The sequence below is a fragment of the Lontra canadensis genome, unplaced genomic scaffold (assembly GCF_010015895.1).
Source record: "Lontra canadensis isolate GAN:19392208 unplaced genomic scaffold, GSC_riverotter_1.0 scaffold122, whole genome shotgun sequence".
Lineage (NCBI taxonomy): Eukaryota > Metazoa > Chordata > Mammalia > Carnivora > Mustelidae > Lontra > Lontra canadensis.
Window position 1 is genome coordinate 5,065,214 of NW_022631116.1, and position 19,591 is coordinate 5,084,804.

General features: G+C 52.1%; 1 protein-coding gene across 2 annotated transcripts in view; it reads left to right on the forward strand.

The window, feature by feature from the left end:
- The window catches only part of TNFRSF13B (TNF receptor superfamily member 13B), a 35,640-nt gene extending 17,687 nt beyond the window's left edge, over positions 1 to 17,953 (forward strand). Inside the window, exons 2-6 of one of the 2 annotated variants that reach the window (XM_032841300.1) lie at positions 4,804 to 4,933; positions 7,466 to 7,711; positions 16,781 to 16,957; positions 17,479 to 17,741; positions 17,845 to 17,953. In XM_032841300.1, the coding sequence (XP_032697191.1) occupies positions 4,819 to 4,933; positions 7,466 to 7,711; positions 16,781 to 16,957; positions 17,479 to 17,729 (789 nt within the window). In that variant the 5' untranslated portion in view covers positions 4,804 to 4,818 and the 3' untranslated portion in view covers positions 17,730 to 17,741; positions 17,845 to 17,953. Of the gene's footprint in view, positions 1 to 4,795; positions 4,934 to 7,465; positions 7,712 to 16,780; positions 16,958 to 17,478; positions 17,742 to 17,844 lie in introns of both variants that reach the window. The other variant, XM_032841301.1, reaches the window with a different exon arrangement.
- The last annotated feature ends 1,638 nt before the right edge of the window (positions 17,954 to 19,591 follow it).

Sequence of the window (19,591 nt, forward strand, 5' to 3'; positions counted from 1 at the left end):
GCCCAGCCTCCTATACTATCAGCATCCTGCAATAAAGTGGTACATTTGTTACAAGCAATGAATCTACATTAATACATCATGATCACCCAAAGTCCATAAGTTTACATAAACATTTACTTTTGGTGTTGTACCATCTATGGGATTTCCCAAATATGTATAAGGATGTGTATCCACCATGATAGTATCATACAGATTAGTTTTCATGCCCTATAAAATCTCCTGCACTCCACCTTTATTTCTCCCCCCTCAAGCCCCTGACAACCACTCATCTTTCTACAGTTTCTATGGTTCTGCCTTTCCTAGAATGTCATATAGCTAGAATCACACAGTAGCCTTTTCAACTTAGCTTCGTTCAGTTACTAGTATGCATTTAAGATTCCTCAATGTGTTTTCATGGCTGATAACTTGTTTCTTTTTAGTGCTGAATAAATTCCATTGTTTGGATGTACTGTAGTTTATTCATCCATGTACCTACTGAGGGAAACCTTGCTTGCTTCCAAGTTTTGGATCCTTCTTTTACAACTTCTATCTCCTTATTCATATTCTCATCCATCGTTGTTTTTCTGATTTCCTTTATTCCTTTGTCCATAGTTTTCTTTAGCTCATTGAATATATTTAAGACCATTGATTTGACATCTTTGACTAATATTTCTAATGTCTAGACTTCTTCATTGATAGTTTATGTCAAATTTTTTTTTCTGTGAATGTGTCATATTTTCCTCTTTGTATGTTTTGTAAGTTTTCTGAGAACTGGACATTTTGAGTATGATGTTGCAGTAATTCTAATTCTCTCATTCCTCAGGAATTGTTGTATCTTGCTTGTGGATGGCTGGAGTCCATTTGTGGCTTTTCCAAACTACATTTGAAAATGTGTGTTTATTGTGTGTGGTCACTGAAGTTTCTGTTCCTTCATCTCTGCAGTCAGCCAGTAACCCGACAAAGATTTCCTTAAAAGTCTGGCTACCAAAGGGGAGGGAGGGAAGTACTGTCTTTTTAAATCTCCATGGACCACTTGGGGTGCCTGCGTGGCTCAGTTAAGTGTCTGTCTTCAGCTCAGGTCATGATCTCAGAGTCCTGGACAGAGTCCTACATCAGGCTCCCTGCTTGGTGTGGAGTCTGCTTCTCTTCCTCTGCTCCCCTGCCACCCCCTGCTCTTGCTCTCCCTCTCTCCCTATCTCTCAAGTAAATAAATAAATAATCTTTAAAAATATAAATAAATCCCCATGGAAGCCACTTCAGCTGATGGGGGTTGAAACAATGGCCACCAGCCTGTGTGTTACCCTCTCACTGATCAAAAACAGCAAATAACAGTCAGAACCGATAGTCCCAATATTTGGAGGACAAGGTCCCTATTGCCCATCTAGATTCCAGCAAGTTGGACCAGCAATATGACCAGTTGCTCCCACTGCTGCATACATGGGGCTGGAGACTGAGGAATGGTAGCCACCACCACGAAATAGGCTGAAATGCACCAAAATTCCAAAAATTGACCAGTATCTTCATCCAGCTTTCCCCTGGATAAGTCCAGAGTTCCACAACAGTTACTCAAGAGGGTTGCTGCCTGCTCAACAGCTGTTAGGTGGAAAGGCAGGTTACTGGAACTTCTACTCTGCCTTCTTCCCAGACATTGTTCTTACATCCCAGTTTCGATTTGAGATGTCCACGGACTTCCCCAAAAAACTCCAAAACTCTGTGAGTAACCTGCTTGTTCTCAAGATGGTTTTAGAATCTGCTCTTAATCTTTGGTCCTCCTAAATTTTATGATGATGGGTCATGGCTTGTGAGAATTTATTACATCAGACGCCTGACTGGTTCTTTGACTCTGGAAGCTATATCCTAGAAATCTGTTTTCTCTGGAACTCCCATTAGTGAACCTTTGGACTTCTTGAAATAATTGCATAATTTTCCTATTTTTTTTCTCTCCTTATTTTCTGGGAAATTTCTTCAATTACATCTTGCAACCCTCTTACTGATGTTTTTATTCTGGCTATTATATTTATAATTTCTAATAATTCTTATTTGTCTTATGCATATTCTTTTTTTAAGATTTTATTTATTTATTTGACAGAGAGAGAGAGAGAAAGAGAGAGAGCACAGCAGGGGGAGCAGCAGGGGTGGGGAGAGGGAGAAGCAAGCTCACTGAGCAGGGATCCCGTTGTGGGGCTCAATCCCAGGACCCTGGGATTATGAACTGAGCTGAAGGCAGACCTTAATGACTGAGCCACCCAGGTGCCCCAATTCTATGCATATTCTCTTCAAAGACAGTACACCATTCCTTTTCATGAATGTAAAAATTCTCCTATCTTTCTGAGGATATCAGTTGTTGCTGTTGTCACCTTTTAATTTTCTTCTATTCTCTGCATTTTTCTCTCTTGGCTCCCAGCATGTTCTTTCTGCCCGCTTCGTTTGAATTCTCTTCCATTTAGAGTGTGTGCTCAAATACCAGGTGACATGTGCTTGGTTCTTGGTTCACAACTTAGACTGAGGCAGAAACAGCTGATCAGAAGTTCTGGGTAAACAAATGAGGTTGTTAATGTAGAAACTTTGCTTTCAGATGGTCAGGCAGAAAACTTGGTCATTTTCTAGAGAGAATCTCCTAGTCAGTGCCTTTAGGTCTTTTCCTTTGGATCAGTTTTTCCAGAGTCTGCTGATTTCCTGCCAGTTGCAGGATGGGGAAGGAATATTTTTTAAAACCTGGCCACAACACTCCTTAGGTTGTGTTTTGGAGAGAGTGGACCTTATGGCTACCCTCAGCTATGTCGGAGAAGACCACTAATCTTTTGCTTGAGTTGTCAAGAGGCCGTTACCTGTCTGGGGATGGGATCTGGTTAGGGTCAAGCCTTCTTTATATAAATTTCCAACCAGTCTTCCTTTCATTGTTTTGCCTTCCCACCCCCAACTGTCAGAGATACTTGGTACGTCCAATTCCAGAGACTTCCTAGAGTTCAGTGGCTCAAATCATCCTTTTCCCTGTGGGCATCAAAGGAGAGAGATCTTTATCTGAAAACAGTCCCAGTTCACATGCTTTCTGTATCCCAAAAATGTTGCTCACATCTGTCCCCTGCTGCAGTAACTTTTTTCCATTCTCTCTCTCTCTCTCTTTTTTTAAAATTTTATTTATTTATTTAACACAGAGAGAGATCACAAGTAGGCAGAGAGGCAGGCAGAGAGAGAGGAGGAAGCAGGCTTCTGGCCAAACAGAAAGCCCTATGCAGGGCTCGATCCCAGGACCCCGAGATCATGACCTGAACCAGAGGCAGAGGCTTAACCCACTGAGCCACCCAGGCGCCCCATCTATTGTCTTTCTCTTTAAGGATGAATATCTTTTTCTTGTCCTTTTAGTAGGGTTTCAAGAGGGAAGGAAGATAAGTCCCCGTGTTTAAGCTGCCACATTAAACCAGAAACCACCAGTCTCTTCTCGGCTTACTTTCATTAAAGAGTAAACAAACAGACCTGCAAAATGTTTAAAAGGAGACATTGTTGGTGAAGCTAATATCATGAAATCAGGCAAAAAATTGTAGAAAAGTTGATGCATTCATATAATGGAAGACTCAGTAATACAAAATAAATGACAGAGCTTCGACAGAGATGTGTCTCAGATACCTTGTGGAGCCACAAAACCAGACACAGAAGTTCAAGAATGGGCAATATTAACAACCTACAGTGATAAAAATCAGAGTAGAGGGGCGCCTGGGTGGCTCAGTGGGTTAAGACTCTGCCTTCAGCTCAGGTCATGATCTCAGGGTCCTGGGATTGAGCCCCGCATTGCGCTCTCTGCTCAGCAGGGAGCCTGCTTCTCCCTCTCTCTCTCTGCCTGCCTCTCTGTCTACTTGATCTTTGTCTGTCAAATAAGTAAATGAAATCTTTTTAAAAAAATTAATGGCTGAAATTCTTTTTTTAAAAAAATCAGAGTAGAAGTAACCTCTGAAAGTATTAGATGGAAGGCAATCCAAGGGAGTCTTTAGGGCGCAAGAAATGTTTATAAATTGTACCTTGATGTGGGTTGTAGTGACACAGGTGTGTACATATGGAAAAACTCATCAAGCTGTACACTTCAGATGTGTGCACTTTACACACATCATTGTGTGTGTTTCATACCTCAGTAAAAATGAAAAAGGGAAGTAAATAGATACTTATTGAATGCTTGCTATTTGCTAGACACTGGCTAGAGCTGCTTTTCTTTTTACTGTTAATGAGCACCAACTCCGTCCTGGTTCTGAGAACCCAGGGTGAAAAAAAAGTTAAGAGTTCTTGCCTGCATGGTGCTCACAGTTAATTGGGGAGACAGTATCCAATAGTCACACTTATAAAAATGAAGTGAAAACAGTGACAAGTAAGGGGCACATCACTGTCCACAAAAAGGGGCATGTCGTAATCCGAGAAGAGAATCGGGATTTCCTGAGGAAACAAAATTTTTACAGTGGTCTAAAGGATCAGGAGAAAATAACCAGTGGAGGAGCATTTTATGCAAAGAAAACAGCATTTTGTGCAAAGGTATTGTGGTAGAAAGAGGCACATTTAAGAGGGCAAAGAACAGGGCTGAGAAAGGCACAGATGTTGTGAGAGAGGGAGGCTCAGAACAGCCATATCACAAATGGGGAAACTGAGGCTCAAGGAAGTAAGATGGCTGCCGCAGGTCACCCAGCAAGTGCAGTTGGGGTTGGAAGCTAGCTTTGTCTGGTTCCCTCTGCTTGCTGAGATGGAGAGTAGGAATGTGAGTGGGAGTGGCTGTCTGGGTTCTGACCTGCTGCAGGATGCCAGCTGCCCTCAAGCTCTCATGCTCCTTGCCTCTCAGCTCCACAGGGCTTGTGAAGGGGGATGGCCATGGAGCTCTGCCCTGAAGAGCAGTACTGGGATTCTCTGCTGAACATCTGCCTCTCCTGCAAACCTATTTGCAGCCATCAGTTTCCACGCACGTGTGCAGCATTCTGCAGTGAGTTCTGGGGCTCAAGTCCCATGGGCTGAATCACCCCCTTCCCCCCCCGCCAGAGGTCCCTCACTCCCCATTGCAGTTGGGTGGCTGAGAAGGAGGTCGTGAAAGGAGATGTACAATGTTGCATCCTTTTACCCCTCAGTCTTTCTGCTCTGGCCACACTGACCTCCTTGCAGCTTCTTGAACATGCTGTTTTTTCCTGCCTCAGGGTCTTTGCCTATGTTGTACCTTATGCTTGGAATGCATTTCCCTGTTAAGGTTCCTCAGCTCCCTCCTACTCAACCTTCAGGTCTGAGGCCAAATGTCAGAGGTCTTATCTGACTGCCCAATAAGAATGAGGACCTCCTTTGTCATTCTCTGTTCTGATTGTCTTTTGGAAGTTTTTATTATAGGAATTATCACAGAGAGGATAAAAGAATAAATTCCTATCTATCCATTATTAGTGTTAAAATTTTTGCCTTTTTATTCCCCAGCCATTGTCTTGCTTGTGTATTTTATTTTAAAGATTGTATTTCTTTGAGAGAGGGTGAGAGAGCACAGAGGGAGTAGGAGAGAGAGAAGCAGACTCCCTGCTGAGCAGAGAGCCTGATGCAGGGCTCAATCTGAGGACCCTGGGATCATGATCTGAGCCAAAGGCAGACACTCAACTGACTGAGAGTATCTCCACTATCCATTAATGAAGTAGAATATCCACAAATCACTCCACAAATATTCATGGAACTCTCTAGCTTCTTGAAAATAGGAAACTGACATGATTCTTCAAGGGAGTTATCACCTAATGGAAGAAATAACTACATTTCAAATGAGAAAGATAAAGTATCATAAAATGCTACATTTGGGAAAGACCACCTCTGGCTGATGGGCTGGGGGGCAGGGAAGTATTCTTGGAGTAAATGCCACCTGAGATAAATTGTTTAGAGTTTATAGATGTGGCAGTCAGATGGGGCAGGGCAGGGCACTCCTGGAAGAAGGACCAGTGTGGGCAAAGGCATGGGGGTGGAAAAACACAACAGGAAATATCAAGGCCCAGAAGGGAAGTTCATGAGGTTAGCAGTGAGGGTTGGTGATCTGGGGAGCTCAGACACCACCTGCAACAGCCACACTGGGGGCCTGAGGAGGGAAGGAGGTCACACGTAAAACCCTGGAAACACCACTGTCATCCTGTCAACTCTTTCTCATGAGTGGCAATGGCAGTGTTCCTATGTGGCTTAGTAGAACCCTGGGGCAGAGCCAGGGCAAGAAGAGATCACTGATCCCATCTGAATCTTCCCTGAGGTCCCAGTTTTATCATCTTCCTGGTCTTTTCCTCTACTCTTTTAAAGACATAAGAGTTGGTGTCTTTGTGTTGCAAAGAGGCACAAACGAATATTCTAGTCAGACCTTCCATTAACCCAGCATTTACTTATTATGTGTCAGACACTGTGCCAGGAACGTCAAATCCTCATAGTAACTTTAAGAAATCAACCTTTGTCTTGGAAATGTGGGAACTGAGGCACAGAGAGGCTAAGACCCCACAACCTCAACAGGTAGACTAGGGATGCTCTCAAATCTGTTTGGCTTAAAGGCTATGTTCTTACCCTCTATCTTGCACTGCCTCTGAAATGTGCCCTTAAAATCCCCATATAAATAGAATCTTATTTTAAAGACAGGGGAAGCTTGCCCTGTGAAAGTATAGATTTCTGTTACGCACTCAAAATTGCTCTCTTAATGCAAGTATGATTGGGCTTTAGTGTGCCTGGCTTCTGCTCCTAGGCACTGATGTCTGTTTAAGCTCTTATAATTCTCATTCATCAAGACAGAAGAAACACTATTAGTGTGAGCTTTTCCATCTTTCTTCCAACCTCCTCCCTCAAGCTGCCAAGGTGGTTGCTGGCTTCCTCCTCCAATCCTTATGTTAATATGAACTATGTTTTTCCTTTATGAAGTTTGAAAAATGCAAGTAAAGAACTTACGTGATAATGTAATAACCTAGATTTCAATTTTAAAAGAGAACTAGAAAATTCTTATATGTTTAGAAAATAAGGGGGTGCCTGGATGGCTCAGAGGGTTAAGCCTCTGCCTTCGGCTCAGATCATGATCTCAGGGTCCTGGGATCGAGCCCTGCATCGGGCTCTCTGCTTAGCGGGGAGCCTGTTTCCTCCTCTCTCTCTGCCTGCCTCTCTGCCTCCTTGTGATCTTTCTCTCTGTGTCAAATAAATAAATAAAATCTTAAAAAAAAAGAAGAAAATAAGAAATGCACTTCCAAATGATCTATAGGTCAAAGAAGCAGTAATAATAAAAAGTAAAAATGTTGTAAATAGTTTAGGAAAAATACTACATATCAAAGTATATATTGTGGCTAAAACGGTACTTAGAGGACAATGGATAGCCTTCCATTTAAATATTGGGAAAGGACTTGCATTACTCTGGAATTACCTTTGGGATTTGAACTGTGATTTTTTTTTTTTTTAAACTATGAGGCCCTTGAAGGCCAGCTTCACAGGGCCTGCAGATCTCTATCATCTGATAACATCATTCATTTCTGCCTCCCAGAGCCGCTCAGTTGCCGCAAGGAGGAAGACAGGTACTATGATCAGCTCCTAAAGGAATGCATCAGCTGTGCTTCCGTCTGTGGACGTCACCCCAAGCAGTGCACATACTTCTGTGAGAACAAGTTCAGGAGCCACGTGAACCTCCCACCAGAGTTCAAGAGACAGCGGTCTGGGGAAGCTGAAACCAGGTCAGATGACTTGGGAAGGTACCAGGGAACAGAGCACAGAGGCTCAGAGGCAGGCCCAGGTAAGCCCTCTGAGGTTGGCTTGATGGTGTCTGAGGGTCACAGTGGGTGGAAGGTCAGGTGCCAGGCCTAAATAAGGACGGTCTGCAAAGCAGGATGTCCAAAGTCCAGGCAAATGGCCAGAAGTCAGGGGAGGGTCATCACAGGATAGAAAAAAATTCAGGCCAAAATATTTAGAAGTCTGTGGGCCAGAAGAATGCAGAAGGAAAAGAAGGTGGACTTGCTGAGAGGTGTAAGTGAGTGCATGAGCAATGCTGAGCTGGGATTCAGGCCAAGTCGATGGGTCCAAAAGTTTACCCACTCTGCAGGAGCAAAAGACCCAGAGCGGCGTTCATGGGATTGTCACTTCCTGAGGGTAACCTGCTGCCTGTGGGACATGATTAGCTATTGCTGTTAGCAGCTCCCAGTCAAGCTTATCCCTGGAGGGCAGTGGGTGGAATCCGGGAGCCTCATGTTGGCTCCAGGGCTACATCCCAGGATGTGTGGATAGGGGTGTGTAAGGACATGGTGGGAGGTCAGGGGGGTCAACAGGGCTGGTCATGCCTGAGCCTGTGGCATTTGCTGTCCCACTCCTACCACAGCATAGCCAGGGACACCGCATGCCTTCCCAAGGGACTCCATGCCTTAATGACTGCGTGGCTGTGGTCTGAGTCTCCCCAGAGTTCTGGGGCTTTGGTCCATTCTCCTCTGACCCCTGGTGTGCTGGTGCGGTAGAGGCTGCGCCTGGTGTCGACCAGAAGCAGGCAGTACCAGGGCCACACCCCTGGAAGGCCAGGTGGGGACCTGTTGGAGAGCATGGTCTGGGGGACGCCATGGGACCAGGCTGCCTCTGGCTGCTGCTGTGGGTGGAGCTGATGTGATCCCGACTCCCTTGTGGGCTCCTAAATCCCGCCATCCCCCTGCTAAGTCCGCATCCCTGCCAGACCTCCCCTCAACCCCACCCCAGCTCTTTCTGCAGTCCTTCCAGACTGTCATTCCTTCATCGGACACATAACTGTGAGGTTTTGCTGCGCGTGGGCAAGGCGGCAAAACCAGGTAAATCCTGTCCCTGACCCCACAGAAGCTGCGGTCTAATGGTAGAGACAGACAATGCCCGACTTGGGCAAATGAGAAATTAATCTCAGTGTGTGGTGGCAACACAACCCAGCCAGGGGTGTGATGGGAGGCAAGGTAGACTAGGGTAATGGTGGAGGCCATGGAGCCGGTCCCCGGCTCCAGCCCCCACTAACTGTGTGACCTTGAGCAAGTTATTTAACCTCTCTGAGCCTTGATTCTGTGCGAATGAGATCATATATCTTCATGGAGTTGTGAAGATTATAAGAGAACACTCGTCAGGGTTTGTGAGTACCCACCAAACCTACGTAACTGCTCGTGTCAAAGGAAACTGTGTGTAAGTGACAGATGGGGAAGGGCTTTCCAGGCAGAGGGAACAGCATATACAGATGCTCTGAGGAGTCAGGTTGCTGTGCCATGAAGGGGGGGACAAGAGCTTTGTGCTACAAGGCAAATCCGAGGAGACTGACACTAAGTCCCTGCGTCAGGGGCTCCTAGCCTCGGGCGGGACGTGGTGGTCACTCTACCCAAGCAGGAGGCTCCCCCCGCGGAAGTGTGAACACTTTGGCTGTTGAAATTGATGCTACTACACACTGGCCAAGAGGGTACCTGGTAAGGCTGCAGTGACAATGGCCTGAAAGCAAGGGGAGGGAGCCTGCCTGGGGTTTCGTGGCCAGGGGCAAGAGGTCCCCGGTGCAGGGGGACATGCGTGGTTGGAATCTTCTAGAGGCTTGAGCCCCTGGTCTTTCCAGTCAGCTTGCCCCATTGTGGGCCAGAGTGGGGAGCTCCAGGTCAACATTCGGAGTCTGGCTGTTAGCGCCAGGGAGACGCGCAGGGGTAAGCTAGATGGAGGGAGTGTCTGCTTCTCCCTGAACAGATTTCTTGGGAAGGGGAAGTGGGCACCAGAGTCAGGGGCAGGGGGAGCAGCGGAGCATTCCAGGGCTCTGAGAGAGGATCAGATGCGCTCCTGGAGGCAGAGGCAGCCACAGACGAGAGGGTACGGACTGGGCTGCAGGGGGATCCCCAGAGCCCTTGAAGGGTGGACACTGGCGAATGCAGCAGGAGCCCCTAGACCCTATTTCTGGCAACAAAGGAGGCCACTGATGACAAGGACCCAGATGGTCCTCAAGGGGCGGTGTCCGTGCACAGGCTGGGTGGGCTGCAAATGCCCTGGGTGTGGAGAGCTGTGCAGCAAGCACAGCGGGGCCGCTCAGGTTCTAGGATGACCAGCACCAGGGGAGCCCTTCTGCAAATAAATCTAGAAGTGCATCCAGCAAAGCACATAGGGTAACAGAGAAACCAAGGATGCTGAGGTATGATTCTTAGTAGCATCTCGAAACATGAGATTGAAGTAAATATTAAATCAAAGAATTACCAAAGTATTGTGCAAACTGGAAGGTCGGGATGAATCTTGGAACTCTGTGGAAGCTTCAAATGGCATAACGGAGCAGTGGACTGGGGGACAGCGGACCTCCAGCCCCCAAGGAGCGCAGGCGGACAGCGCAGCTTGCGGGAGCGACCACGTGGGGTGCACAGATACACCGCACTGTGCCATGGGCAAAGCCACGCTCACGCTCCCGCCACTCGGGGCTGTGGCCTCCGTGGACAGGGGAAGCAAAGATTGAACCTCAAGAGGCCATCAGTGAAGCTGAAAACATGCCTTTCTCAGCCAAGTCCACGGAGCCCCCAGATTCTATCCAGGGGCCTCCTGGGTCGCAGTTTAAGTGCTCCAGGTGTGTTGGGAACAGGGCCCCACCAAGCCTGCCGGCGCCTGGATTCAGGGAAGCTTCTGGACCACTTGTGCCTAACTGTCCCCACCTGTAACAATCATGACAGCACCGACCTCACGGGCTCCCCTGAGGCCTCAATGGCTCTGAGATTTGGAGGCACGGGGCCTCGTCAGTCGGGAAGAGCGGAAGGTGGGTCCCGTCCTGGGTTGGCCGTGTTAGCTTCCCGCAGCTGCTCTAACACCGTGCCACGAACTGGGAGCTTAAAACCACACGAATGTCCTCTCTCAGCATTCTGGAGGCCGGAAGGCTAATATGCAGAAGTAGGCAGGCCTGCGCTCCCCCCAAGGCTCTTGGGGAGGCTCTTTCCTTGTCCCATCCTGCTTCTGGTGACCCCAGGACCGCCTTAGTCTGTGGCGGGGGCCCTCTGGTCTCTGCGTCCATCTTCGCACAGCCTCGCCGTGTGTCCGCCTTCTCTCCTTCTCCTATAAGGGTGCTTGTCACTGAATTTAGGGCCCATCCTAATCCAGATGATCTCTTTTTGAGATCCTTAACTTAAATACACAAAGTTGTTTTTTTTTTTTTTTCCAAATAAGGTCATAGTTGCAGGTTATGAGGGGGCACTTCTTTGGGGGGAGGGAAGGAACCGGGGTCAAGGGAGGGAGAACCAGAAGGACCAGGAGCTCCAAGTTGGGTCTCCCCATGGGAGGGTGATACCAGCCTCGAGGGAAGCCAGGAACCCCACACAGGTCCAGACCTCTGGGGAGCATTTCACTAGAGAACTTGGATTTCATGGGCTTATGGGGTAGCAGCTATATTTCCAAGAACGGAAAAGATGCCCCGGGGACCCAGGAGGTGTGCACAGAAAAGGACTGAGAGGGAAATTCTATGGGTGGTGGAAGGGGGGGGGTCTGCCTCTGAGGGGTCAGAGAGGGTCCCCCAGACACACTGGAAAGGAGCAGTCAAGGAGGTCAGAGCAGAACCCAGAGGGCTTTATGTCCACAAAGGCAAATAAGGAAGAAAGTTCTGGAAGGAATAGGTCCCAGCACAGAGAAGGTTGCAGATGTCCAGCAGTTCTGGCCACAAAGAGGCCAGAGGACCCTCTGAAGGGCCATTTTCAGGTGTCTGTAGGTCGAGGCAGTCCTGACCTGAGGAAATGGCGGGGGGCAGGGCAAGGAGCCCCTCTCTCACTGTTCCGGAGACCAAGAAGCCAGACCTCTCGCTCTCCGTCTCATGCGTACCATCCTTTATCAGGCCTTTAGCATCTCCTAGTCCGTTTTAACCTAATTCCACCAGATGGGAACACACAGAAGCAGAGTGGGGGTCAGGAGGCATAGGCTGCCCTCCAGGGCCCCCTGTGTTCACTGAGTGGCTTAGGACGCCACGGCCCAGAGTGCAGAGCCTCCCATGAAGGTCACAGGCAGGGGGACTGAAGGCAGAGGAGGTGAGGATATGCAGGACCCCGGGGGGCAGTGGCACCCAGCATGGTGGCTGAGCACCGAGCTTTGGCGTACAAGCACCCCAGGGAGAAAAGGCACAGGGTGGTCCCAGCAGGATCACGGGCTTGGCAAAATGGAAGCACAACAGGCATTTAAGGAAGAGATTCATGAACCTGCAGGTCATGTGTGTAGGGTGGGAAACAGCCATGTTCTCACGGTGGGGTCAGGTCCATAACAGCTGGCGGTCAGCATTTCGGGGTTGCGGAGGACCACACTTTTGTCTCAGGAGTTGCTCAAGGGTTCCTTATGTGTGGGACCTGAATATAGATAGGGTAGCCCTGAGGTTGGTCTTAAAAATCAGGCTGAGGAGGGAAGGGAGGAACAGGTCGTGGATGGAGGGGGCCCAGGGGCGGAACGGGGCTTCCTTTGTTAACCAGAGAGGCTTGAGCAAACAGAAAGGCCAGGGGGCCTGACCCAGGGGCCAGGGAGAGAGAGGCTGAACGGGAGCAGGGGTGAGGCTGGGAGGGAGTCATCCCCCGTGCCCTGCTGCCCTTCCACCAGCAGGAGGAGGTGGCACCGGGAAGAAGGGGGACTCCAGGATCCCAGACCCCGATGGGGGTGGGGAGTGGAGTAGGGGATGCCCCCCATCCCTTCCCAAACTCGACTCCCAAAACGGCAGCCAAGTGTCACACACACAAGCACACACAGACCCCACAGTGGGGGTGTCTATGGGAAAGGCCAACAGATACAGACATCTGCAGGCCCCCCAGTGCGGGAGAACGAGACTCACGCACTGCAGGAAACCCCGTCTCAAGGTGGACATTCGGCCCGGGGCCACCACACATCCTTCTGCCTCAAAGTCGCAAGTCATAACCCTGACCACCTGGCCAGCCTGAGCCTGAGCCGGGGACCGCAGCAGTCTGGGGAAGTTCTGTTTTTAGATATGAGATGCCTTTGAAGACAGTAAAACAAAAAACAAAAACAAGTCTGGAAATAAACTGTCCCTGGACTGGGGCCAGCCTGGCTCCCAGGCTGCCAGAAGCCGTGTGCGCTGTCCTCTGGTGGTCATTCTCGGGAACTGCACCTGCGGCGGCTGTCCGCAGGACTTGATCTTCGGACAAGGACAGAGAATGCAACCCTTTTTCTCGCAAAAACTTTTGACTGTGCCCCTTTGCTCCTGGGGTCAGCAGACAGAGAAGTACGGGGAAAGACCTCTCTGTCCTGAGAGGGCCAGGTCACCGAGGGCCAACAGAAGGTGACTTCTGAGGTCGTGACCCAAGAGAACTTTGTGACTGACCAAAGGAGAGCAGAGAAGGGCACACACATGCCTTCCATGCCCAGGAGACTTGATGCTCTCTGCTGCCAGACCCAATGCCATGGCCCACATGGGTGGTGCAGAAGGCAGCAAGGGATAGCTGTCCCATCAGTGGGCCTGCCAGCGGCTGGGAACATGACACCTCTACCCCCCCTCCCCCACCCCAACCCTGCCCCAACCCCGTCCTTCTGGTCGGCCTTTTACATGGCTCTTTGGACACGTGGGTGACCAGAGCAGCTTCAGCTGTTTTCCTGTTTAAATAGATGACACACACAAATCATTTAAAAAAGGAAGAAGAACAGGAGGGACGCCTGAGTGGCTCAGTTGGTTGAAATTCCGACTCTTGATCTCAGCTCAGGTCTTGATGTCAGAGTGGTGAGATCGAGCCCCGTGTTGGGCTCCGCACTGAGCGTGGAACCGACTTCCCCCCTTTCCTTACCTAAGGCCTGGCTACAGCTCCTTACGTGGTTCACAGCACCGCTGGCATTCAAAGTGCCCACCTCCCACTTTCGCTACGTATCTCCTGGGGTTCGGTCCGTCTGAGGCCGACCCAGGCTTCTGCTGCTCTGAACAAGGCTCCAGGGACCATCTGTGTGTGTTTGGGTGGGATGTGGCCGGGAAGTGAAGTCAGCAAATCCACGGACTTCAGGAAAGTGTATTTTCCACATTGGTAGCTGGTTCCAGCCCTCAAACTTGTCTCCCCAAACGAGGTGCTCTTGTGAGTCAGGTGGGAGGGGACCCCTGTACTTTCAATCCGCTCTTCCCTTCCTGGGTCAGGGGTTCTGTAAAGTGTGTCCTGGGGGCCGGTCACCAGCACGAGCTGGTCCCCTCGCCCCCAGGAAGCCTCCAATCGCTGGTGGGGGCAGAGGGGCGAAGAGCAGGTGGGACAGCCCCTCCCCCGCTCAGGAGCACAGTCCGGGTGTTTACTGTGGCCTCCGAAAGCCACCGAAAACTTAGTGGCCTACAAATAACCCCTTCATTATCTCGCTTGGTTCTGTGGGTTCCTGGGCTCAGCTGGGCAGGTCTGGCGTCTGCTTGGGGTGTCTGTGCAGCCTCAAACAGATGGGGGGCAGCGGCATGGGGGCTCTGATGCTGGGGTGGCCACGCCCCACCCCTCCCTCAGTCTCAGGGCCCACCCTCCGCACGTGGCGTCTCCATGGGGCCCTCCACTGCCCTCTCAGCTGGCCTTCTCACGCGGTGGCCGGGGGCTCCCAGGAGAGCAGAAGCAGGGGCTCCCCGGCCTTCAGAGGGCGCACAAGGCTCTGCCGCCTCAGGGAGGCCTGGCCCAGCCCTGATGTGGGGGGCAGGCTGCGGGCAGGCGGCTCTGTGGGGACCATCCATGAATACTCGCTGCCAGGTCTCGGTGGTAGAAATGGCACGGAGAACATCTGACTGAGCAGATGTTCGGACTCTGTCCTTGAGCCCGCGCAGCAGCTCATTGTTGCTTCGTACTCTGGTGGCTGGGTGTTGGGTCCCTGATGTGAATACAGGCCACCGGCCTCTCCCGTGCGCACCCAGTGGGACGATGCTGTCATAGTGTCCCAGAGGTGAGTAGCAGCAGGTAGGCAGACAGAAAGACCTGGGAGCTGGGAAATGTGGAAGGTCGCCCAGCTCTGTCCTATGCCCTGTTCCTCTTGTCCCTGAGGGCCTCAGTCTCCAGATCTGCAGCACCTACATAGGGTGCCCACTGGGGGGCCCTTGTGGCTGGTGTCTGCTCTTGCCATAGGACATAGGCTGGGACGGTACCAGAGCTGGATGGATACATGACCAGACAGTAATCCTGTCCTGACCTGGGCTTTCCTCCAAGAGGGGGCCTTCCTGGGGAAGCGTGCTTGGAGAAGGCTTCCCCTCCTCTGGGCCTCTCTGAGCTCCAGGGAAGGGACAAGAGGGACAGTGCCGCCCAGAGCACCCAGTCTCCCTCTGTAAACGCCTGGTCTCCCCCTATAGGTGTCAGGGTGGCACCTGCCAGCCCTGTCACTTTACAAAACTCATGACTCTGAGGAGCGTGTCAGGAGCGGTGTCCTTGTCGCCTTTGTGTGGCCAGCCCTGAGCATTGGCCCCGAGTCCGTCACCCCTGCTCCCAGGGACAGCTGTGACTGGGAACAGAGGGACTTTAAATCTGTTTTGTCACCTGCAAAATGGAGTGTCAGATGGGGCAGCCCCTGCGGAAGACAGTCTGGAGGGTCCTCAAAAAACCCAGAGAATTTCCACCTGACTGAGAGATTCCACTCCTAGGCTTACAGTGGAAAACCGAAAACATGCGTCCCCACAAAAGCTTGTCTGCAAACGTTCACAGCAGCCCTATTCACAACAGCAAATCGCAGCAACAGCCCAAACGTCCGTGGGCAGAGGAACGGAGAAAGATTGGTTATGACCTTACAATGGAACATTCTCCGGCTGTAGAAAGGAGTGAAATCCTGACACGCAGGACGGTGTGGAACAGCCCTGAAATCACATGCAGCTCAAGAAGCCGGACACATACTGTATGATTCCATTCACGGGAAAGATCCAGAATAGGCACATCCTAGAGACAAAGGGGAGAGCCGTGGTGCCAGGGGCTGGGGCAGGGGAGATGTGGAGTGACTGCTAGTGTGTGAGTACACAGTGGCGGAAACGTCACCCAATCAGATGGCGGCGACGCTTGCATGACCTTGTGAATATACTCAAACCCACCGAGCTGCACCCTTTAGAATGAGGAATGTGATGGCATATGAGCTCTGTCTCAAGATCTGAAGGCGAGGTAGTCCCTCCGCCTCGACAGGAGCAGGGAATTAGAGGAGATGCTCCCGGAAGTGCTGCTGCCATATAAGGGCTCTGTGGGTGGTCCACATCTTCAGTACATCACATGCCGGGATCAACTCTGGCCCCTCTGTCCTTCCTAGGGCCTAGAGAGGGTCCTGATGCCAGGATCCAGGAGAAATGTCAAGGGCAACGCTTTGGTTCAGGGCTGAGTCAGCCTTCCGCATCCAAACCAGAGGCTGGAGGCCTTGAGAAGTGGCGTGACCAGCACCCACATTCCCCAGGGTCCCCCTGCTTTGCTATCCCAGCCGCAGAAGCAACCGGACCAGTCTCCTTCTCCAAGCATGCTTCCCCAGGAAGGCCCCCTCTTGGAGGAAAGCCCAGGTCAGGACAGGATTATTGTCTGATCATGTATCTATCCAGCTCTGGTACTGTCCCAGCCCACGTCCTATGGCAAGAGCAGACGCCACAAGGGCCGCCCCAAAGGTGCCCAGCTCTGAGCTCTCGGGAGACAGGCCTACCAGCCTGGGGTCCAGGCAGCTGATTTCCTCCAAAGTCCAGAGAAGGGTCCACACCAGCCAAGCCTCAGGGTGAGGAAGGGAACTAGCTTCTCCAGGAGCCAGACAGATGGACAGCACGCTGGGGCTGGGGGCTCTGTCCGGGGGCATGCGGGTGGCCACGTGGCTTGCCTGGGCCCGGTGAGGGAAAAGAAAGAGGGGACACCTGAGAAAAGGGCCCTAGGCAGTGAAGGGCCTCTCCGGATCTCAGGGCCTCACATCTGTTTTGGTGCGCCCCCAGGGCTGAAGCTGAGCGCCGACCAGTTGGCCCTGGTCTACAGCACGCTGGGGCTCTGCCTGTGTGCAATCATCTGCTGCTTCCTCCTGGCTGTGGCCTGCTTCCTCAAGAGGAGAGGGGACCAGTTCTCCTGCCAGCCCTCAGCAGCACCATGTCGGACCCAGGCCAAGTCCTCCAAGGGTGAGCGAGAAGTAGGCCGCACACTCCTACTGCTGTGGGACCCGCTGCGGGCCATCCCCCTGTCCTGGCACTGGCCCTGTTTCCAAAGGGAGAGCGTATTGCCGGCCCTTCCTGAGAAACCCTGGGGGGAACCTCCCTGAGGCACTTTTTCTGTCTTGGTGAAATCGGGTTCAACATCAAGACCAGAGATGGGGCACCTGAGGAAGGGTGGGTGTAGGGTGATGGCCAGGGGGGTTGGCAGGGGAGCATGGCTTCCGGGGCTGAAACCTGGAAGAGGCGGTCCCCCTGGGGGTTTGGTGAGGGGTGGGGGTGTGGGGGGAGGTCAGCCAACCTGTCCAGCAGAAGGGGAGCTGGCACTGGCGCCAGGAGGGGGCGCTGCGCGTGGGGCGCGGACGGGCAGGGCAGTTTACCGTCTGCGGGAACCCTATAACCTGGCCGCCTGTCCCCTCGGTACAGGGCGGTAGAGGAGGAGTCGGGGCCAAGGCCAAAGCCAACGCCATCGCCCTCTCCCTGTCCCCCAGATCACTGGATGGAAGCTGGAAGCGCCGCGGGCTCGCCGCCAGAGCCGGTGGAGACGTGCAGCTTCTGCTTCCCGGAGCGCAGGCAGCCCACCCAGGAGAGCGCGGGCGCGTCCCCGACCCCCGACGCCGCGCCCTCGGGGAGGTGGGGGCGCCTCGGCCGGACCGCGACCGCACAGCCCTGCGCGCGTGCCCCAGACGGCGGCCTTGAGGTCCTGTGCGCGCCCGCCGAAGAGGGAGGCCCCACCGCATGACACGGAGGAAGGGTGAGATGGGGAGAGGGGCAGGGGTGGAGAGAAGTGGAGAGGGAGGGAGAGAGGTGCCAGGGAAGGAGGCCTGTCATGTCTTTATCCCGTGTCTCCACTGCAGGTCACCGTCACCTACACACCTGCAGTGAAGCCATCCATGCCTGCTGGACAGAGTCGCCGAGAGCCCTTCTTTAGAAATAAAACCTTCCGCGGCTGCCCACTCCTCCCTATCCCTGCTTTTGGTCGTGTCTCCCCTGTGATGCCTCTGGACGTCCCACGTCTCCCGCTGCCTCCCCGGGCTCAGGGCTCCACCGCAAGGCCGGCCACCGGGCTTCGGAGGACCTGCCAGCTGAACGTCCCACCAGGCTCAAGACCCACCCAGCTTGCGGACCTGCGCCTGGTGGGAAGCGGCGGGTACACGGTGGGCGGGAAGTCTGCAGGAGCTTCGGTTTAAGAGCGAAAGCCAGAGTGGGGGGGGAAGCGGGTGGTCCTCCTGCTGGAGGGCGGGGCTCCCCTGCATTCCTTTTACAAAATAGATTCTCCACCATGCCTCTTTAGGCTTGACGTAGCAGGGGAAAGCAGTGCGCCCTGTGTGTGCATGGGTTTGCACATGTGTGTGAGTGTGAGTGTGGGTGTGGGTGTGCAGTGGGGCACGAGATCGACAGGACGGGGCAGATGAGCCCAGAGCCGGAAGCTGGTGTGAAAGCCCGAGGCTATCAGCCTGGCCCCCAACAGGAGCGGTTTCCTTTGCAGACACCTCTGGCCCCATCTAGCCACCAACCTGCACTCTTAAGAATCTTTATATGGACTCCCCTTTTCCTCTAGCCCTACTCTGACCTCATGCTAAATTTCATGCGTGCTAACATGAAGCAGTCATATCTGAGCACCCACCCATTTGAGATGTTATCTGTATTTTAGAGTTCTCTTTAGTAGCATCGAAATCCACATTTTAGTCGCACTTAAAATGCATAACGATCCTTAGAAGCATTTACACAGTCAGATAAATACATGGTCAAGTGGAGTAAAATGATTCACCCATTTTACTCCACTTGACCACCTGTGGCACCCAAGATTACCTGGCACAGCGACACGTATCAGAGGTCCACATAACACACTTTGGGAGGTGTGGACAGGATACCCAGATGCCATCCACCCACCCTCCATGGGCTAACAGGTTGCCTCCGGTTTCGGGGCTGCTGGAACAAATCAGTACACACGGGGTGGTTTCAAGGACAGAAAATCACTGTCTCCTACTTCTCGAGGGGTACCCTCTGAGACCCCGGAGCTAGCGGCGCTGCCTTCTGAGAGCCCTGAGGGACAGATCTGCTCCCAGCCCCTCTCGGCTCAGCCTGCATCTTCTCTCCCTCTGAGTCTGGCCAGGCTCAGTTATGTCCTTTAGGTAAGGACGCCAGTCATATGGGATCAGGGCCCGCCCCTGTGCCTCATTTACCTCCAGCCCTTCCGTAAAGACTCCGTGTTCAAATAAGGTCCCATTCCCAGGAGCTGAGGGTTGGGGCTTAACACAGGAATTTGGGGTTTCTAGAGTGTGTCCATCTGTCGCTCAGTTGGCCCCACGTGGCAAATGGTGACACTCTAACAGCGGTGTTTCCTGCCACCAACCCCATGCAAGTAGTTGGATAAACTTATCCAATGACAGGGTTGTCACTAAAAGACTGTAACTTGTGTAGGTGTCCCCACATGCTGACAAGGACATGGCATGTTTGGGAGCCGCCCAGGTGCCGTTTTGACAGGAAGGCTCACCGTTTTGACAGGAAGGCTCACCTGGAAGGTGTGCGGGCGTCCAGTTCTCCTGCAGTCCGGCTCTGCCTGCCCGAACCTGGGGACTCTGGGGGATGGTTCTGGTGCTA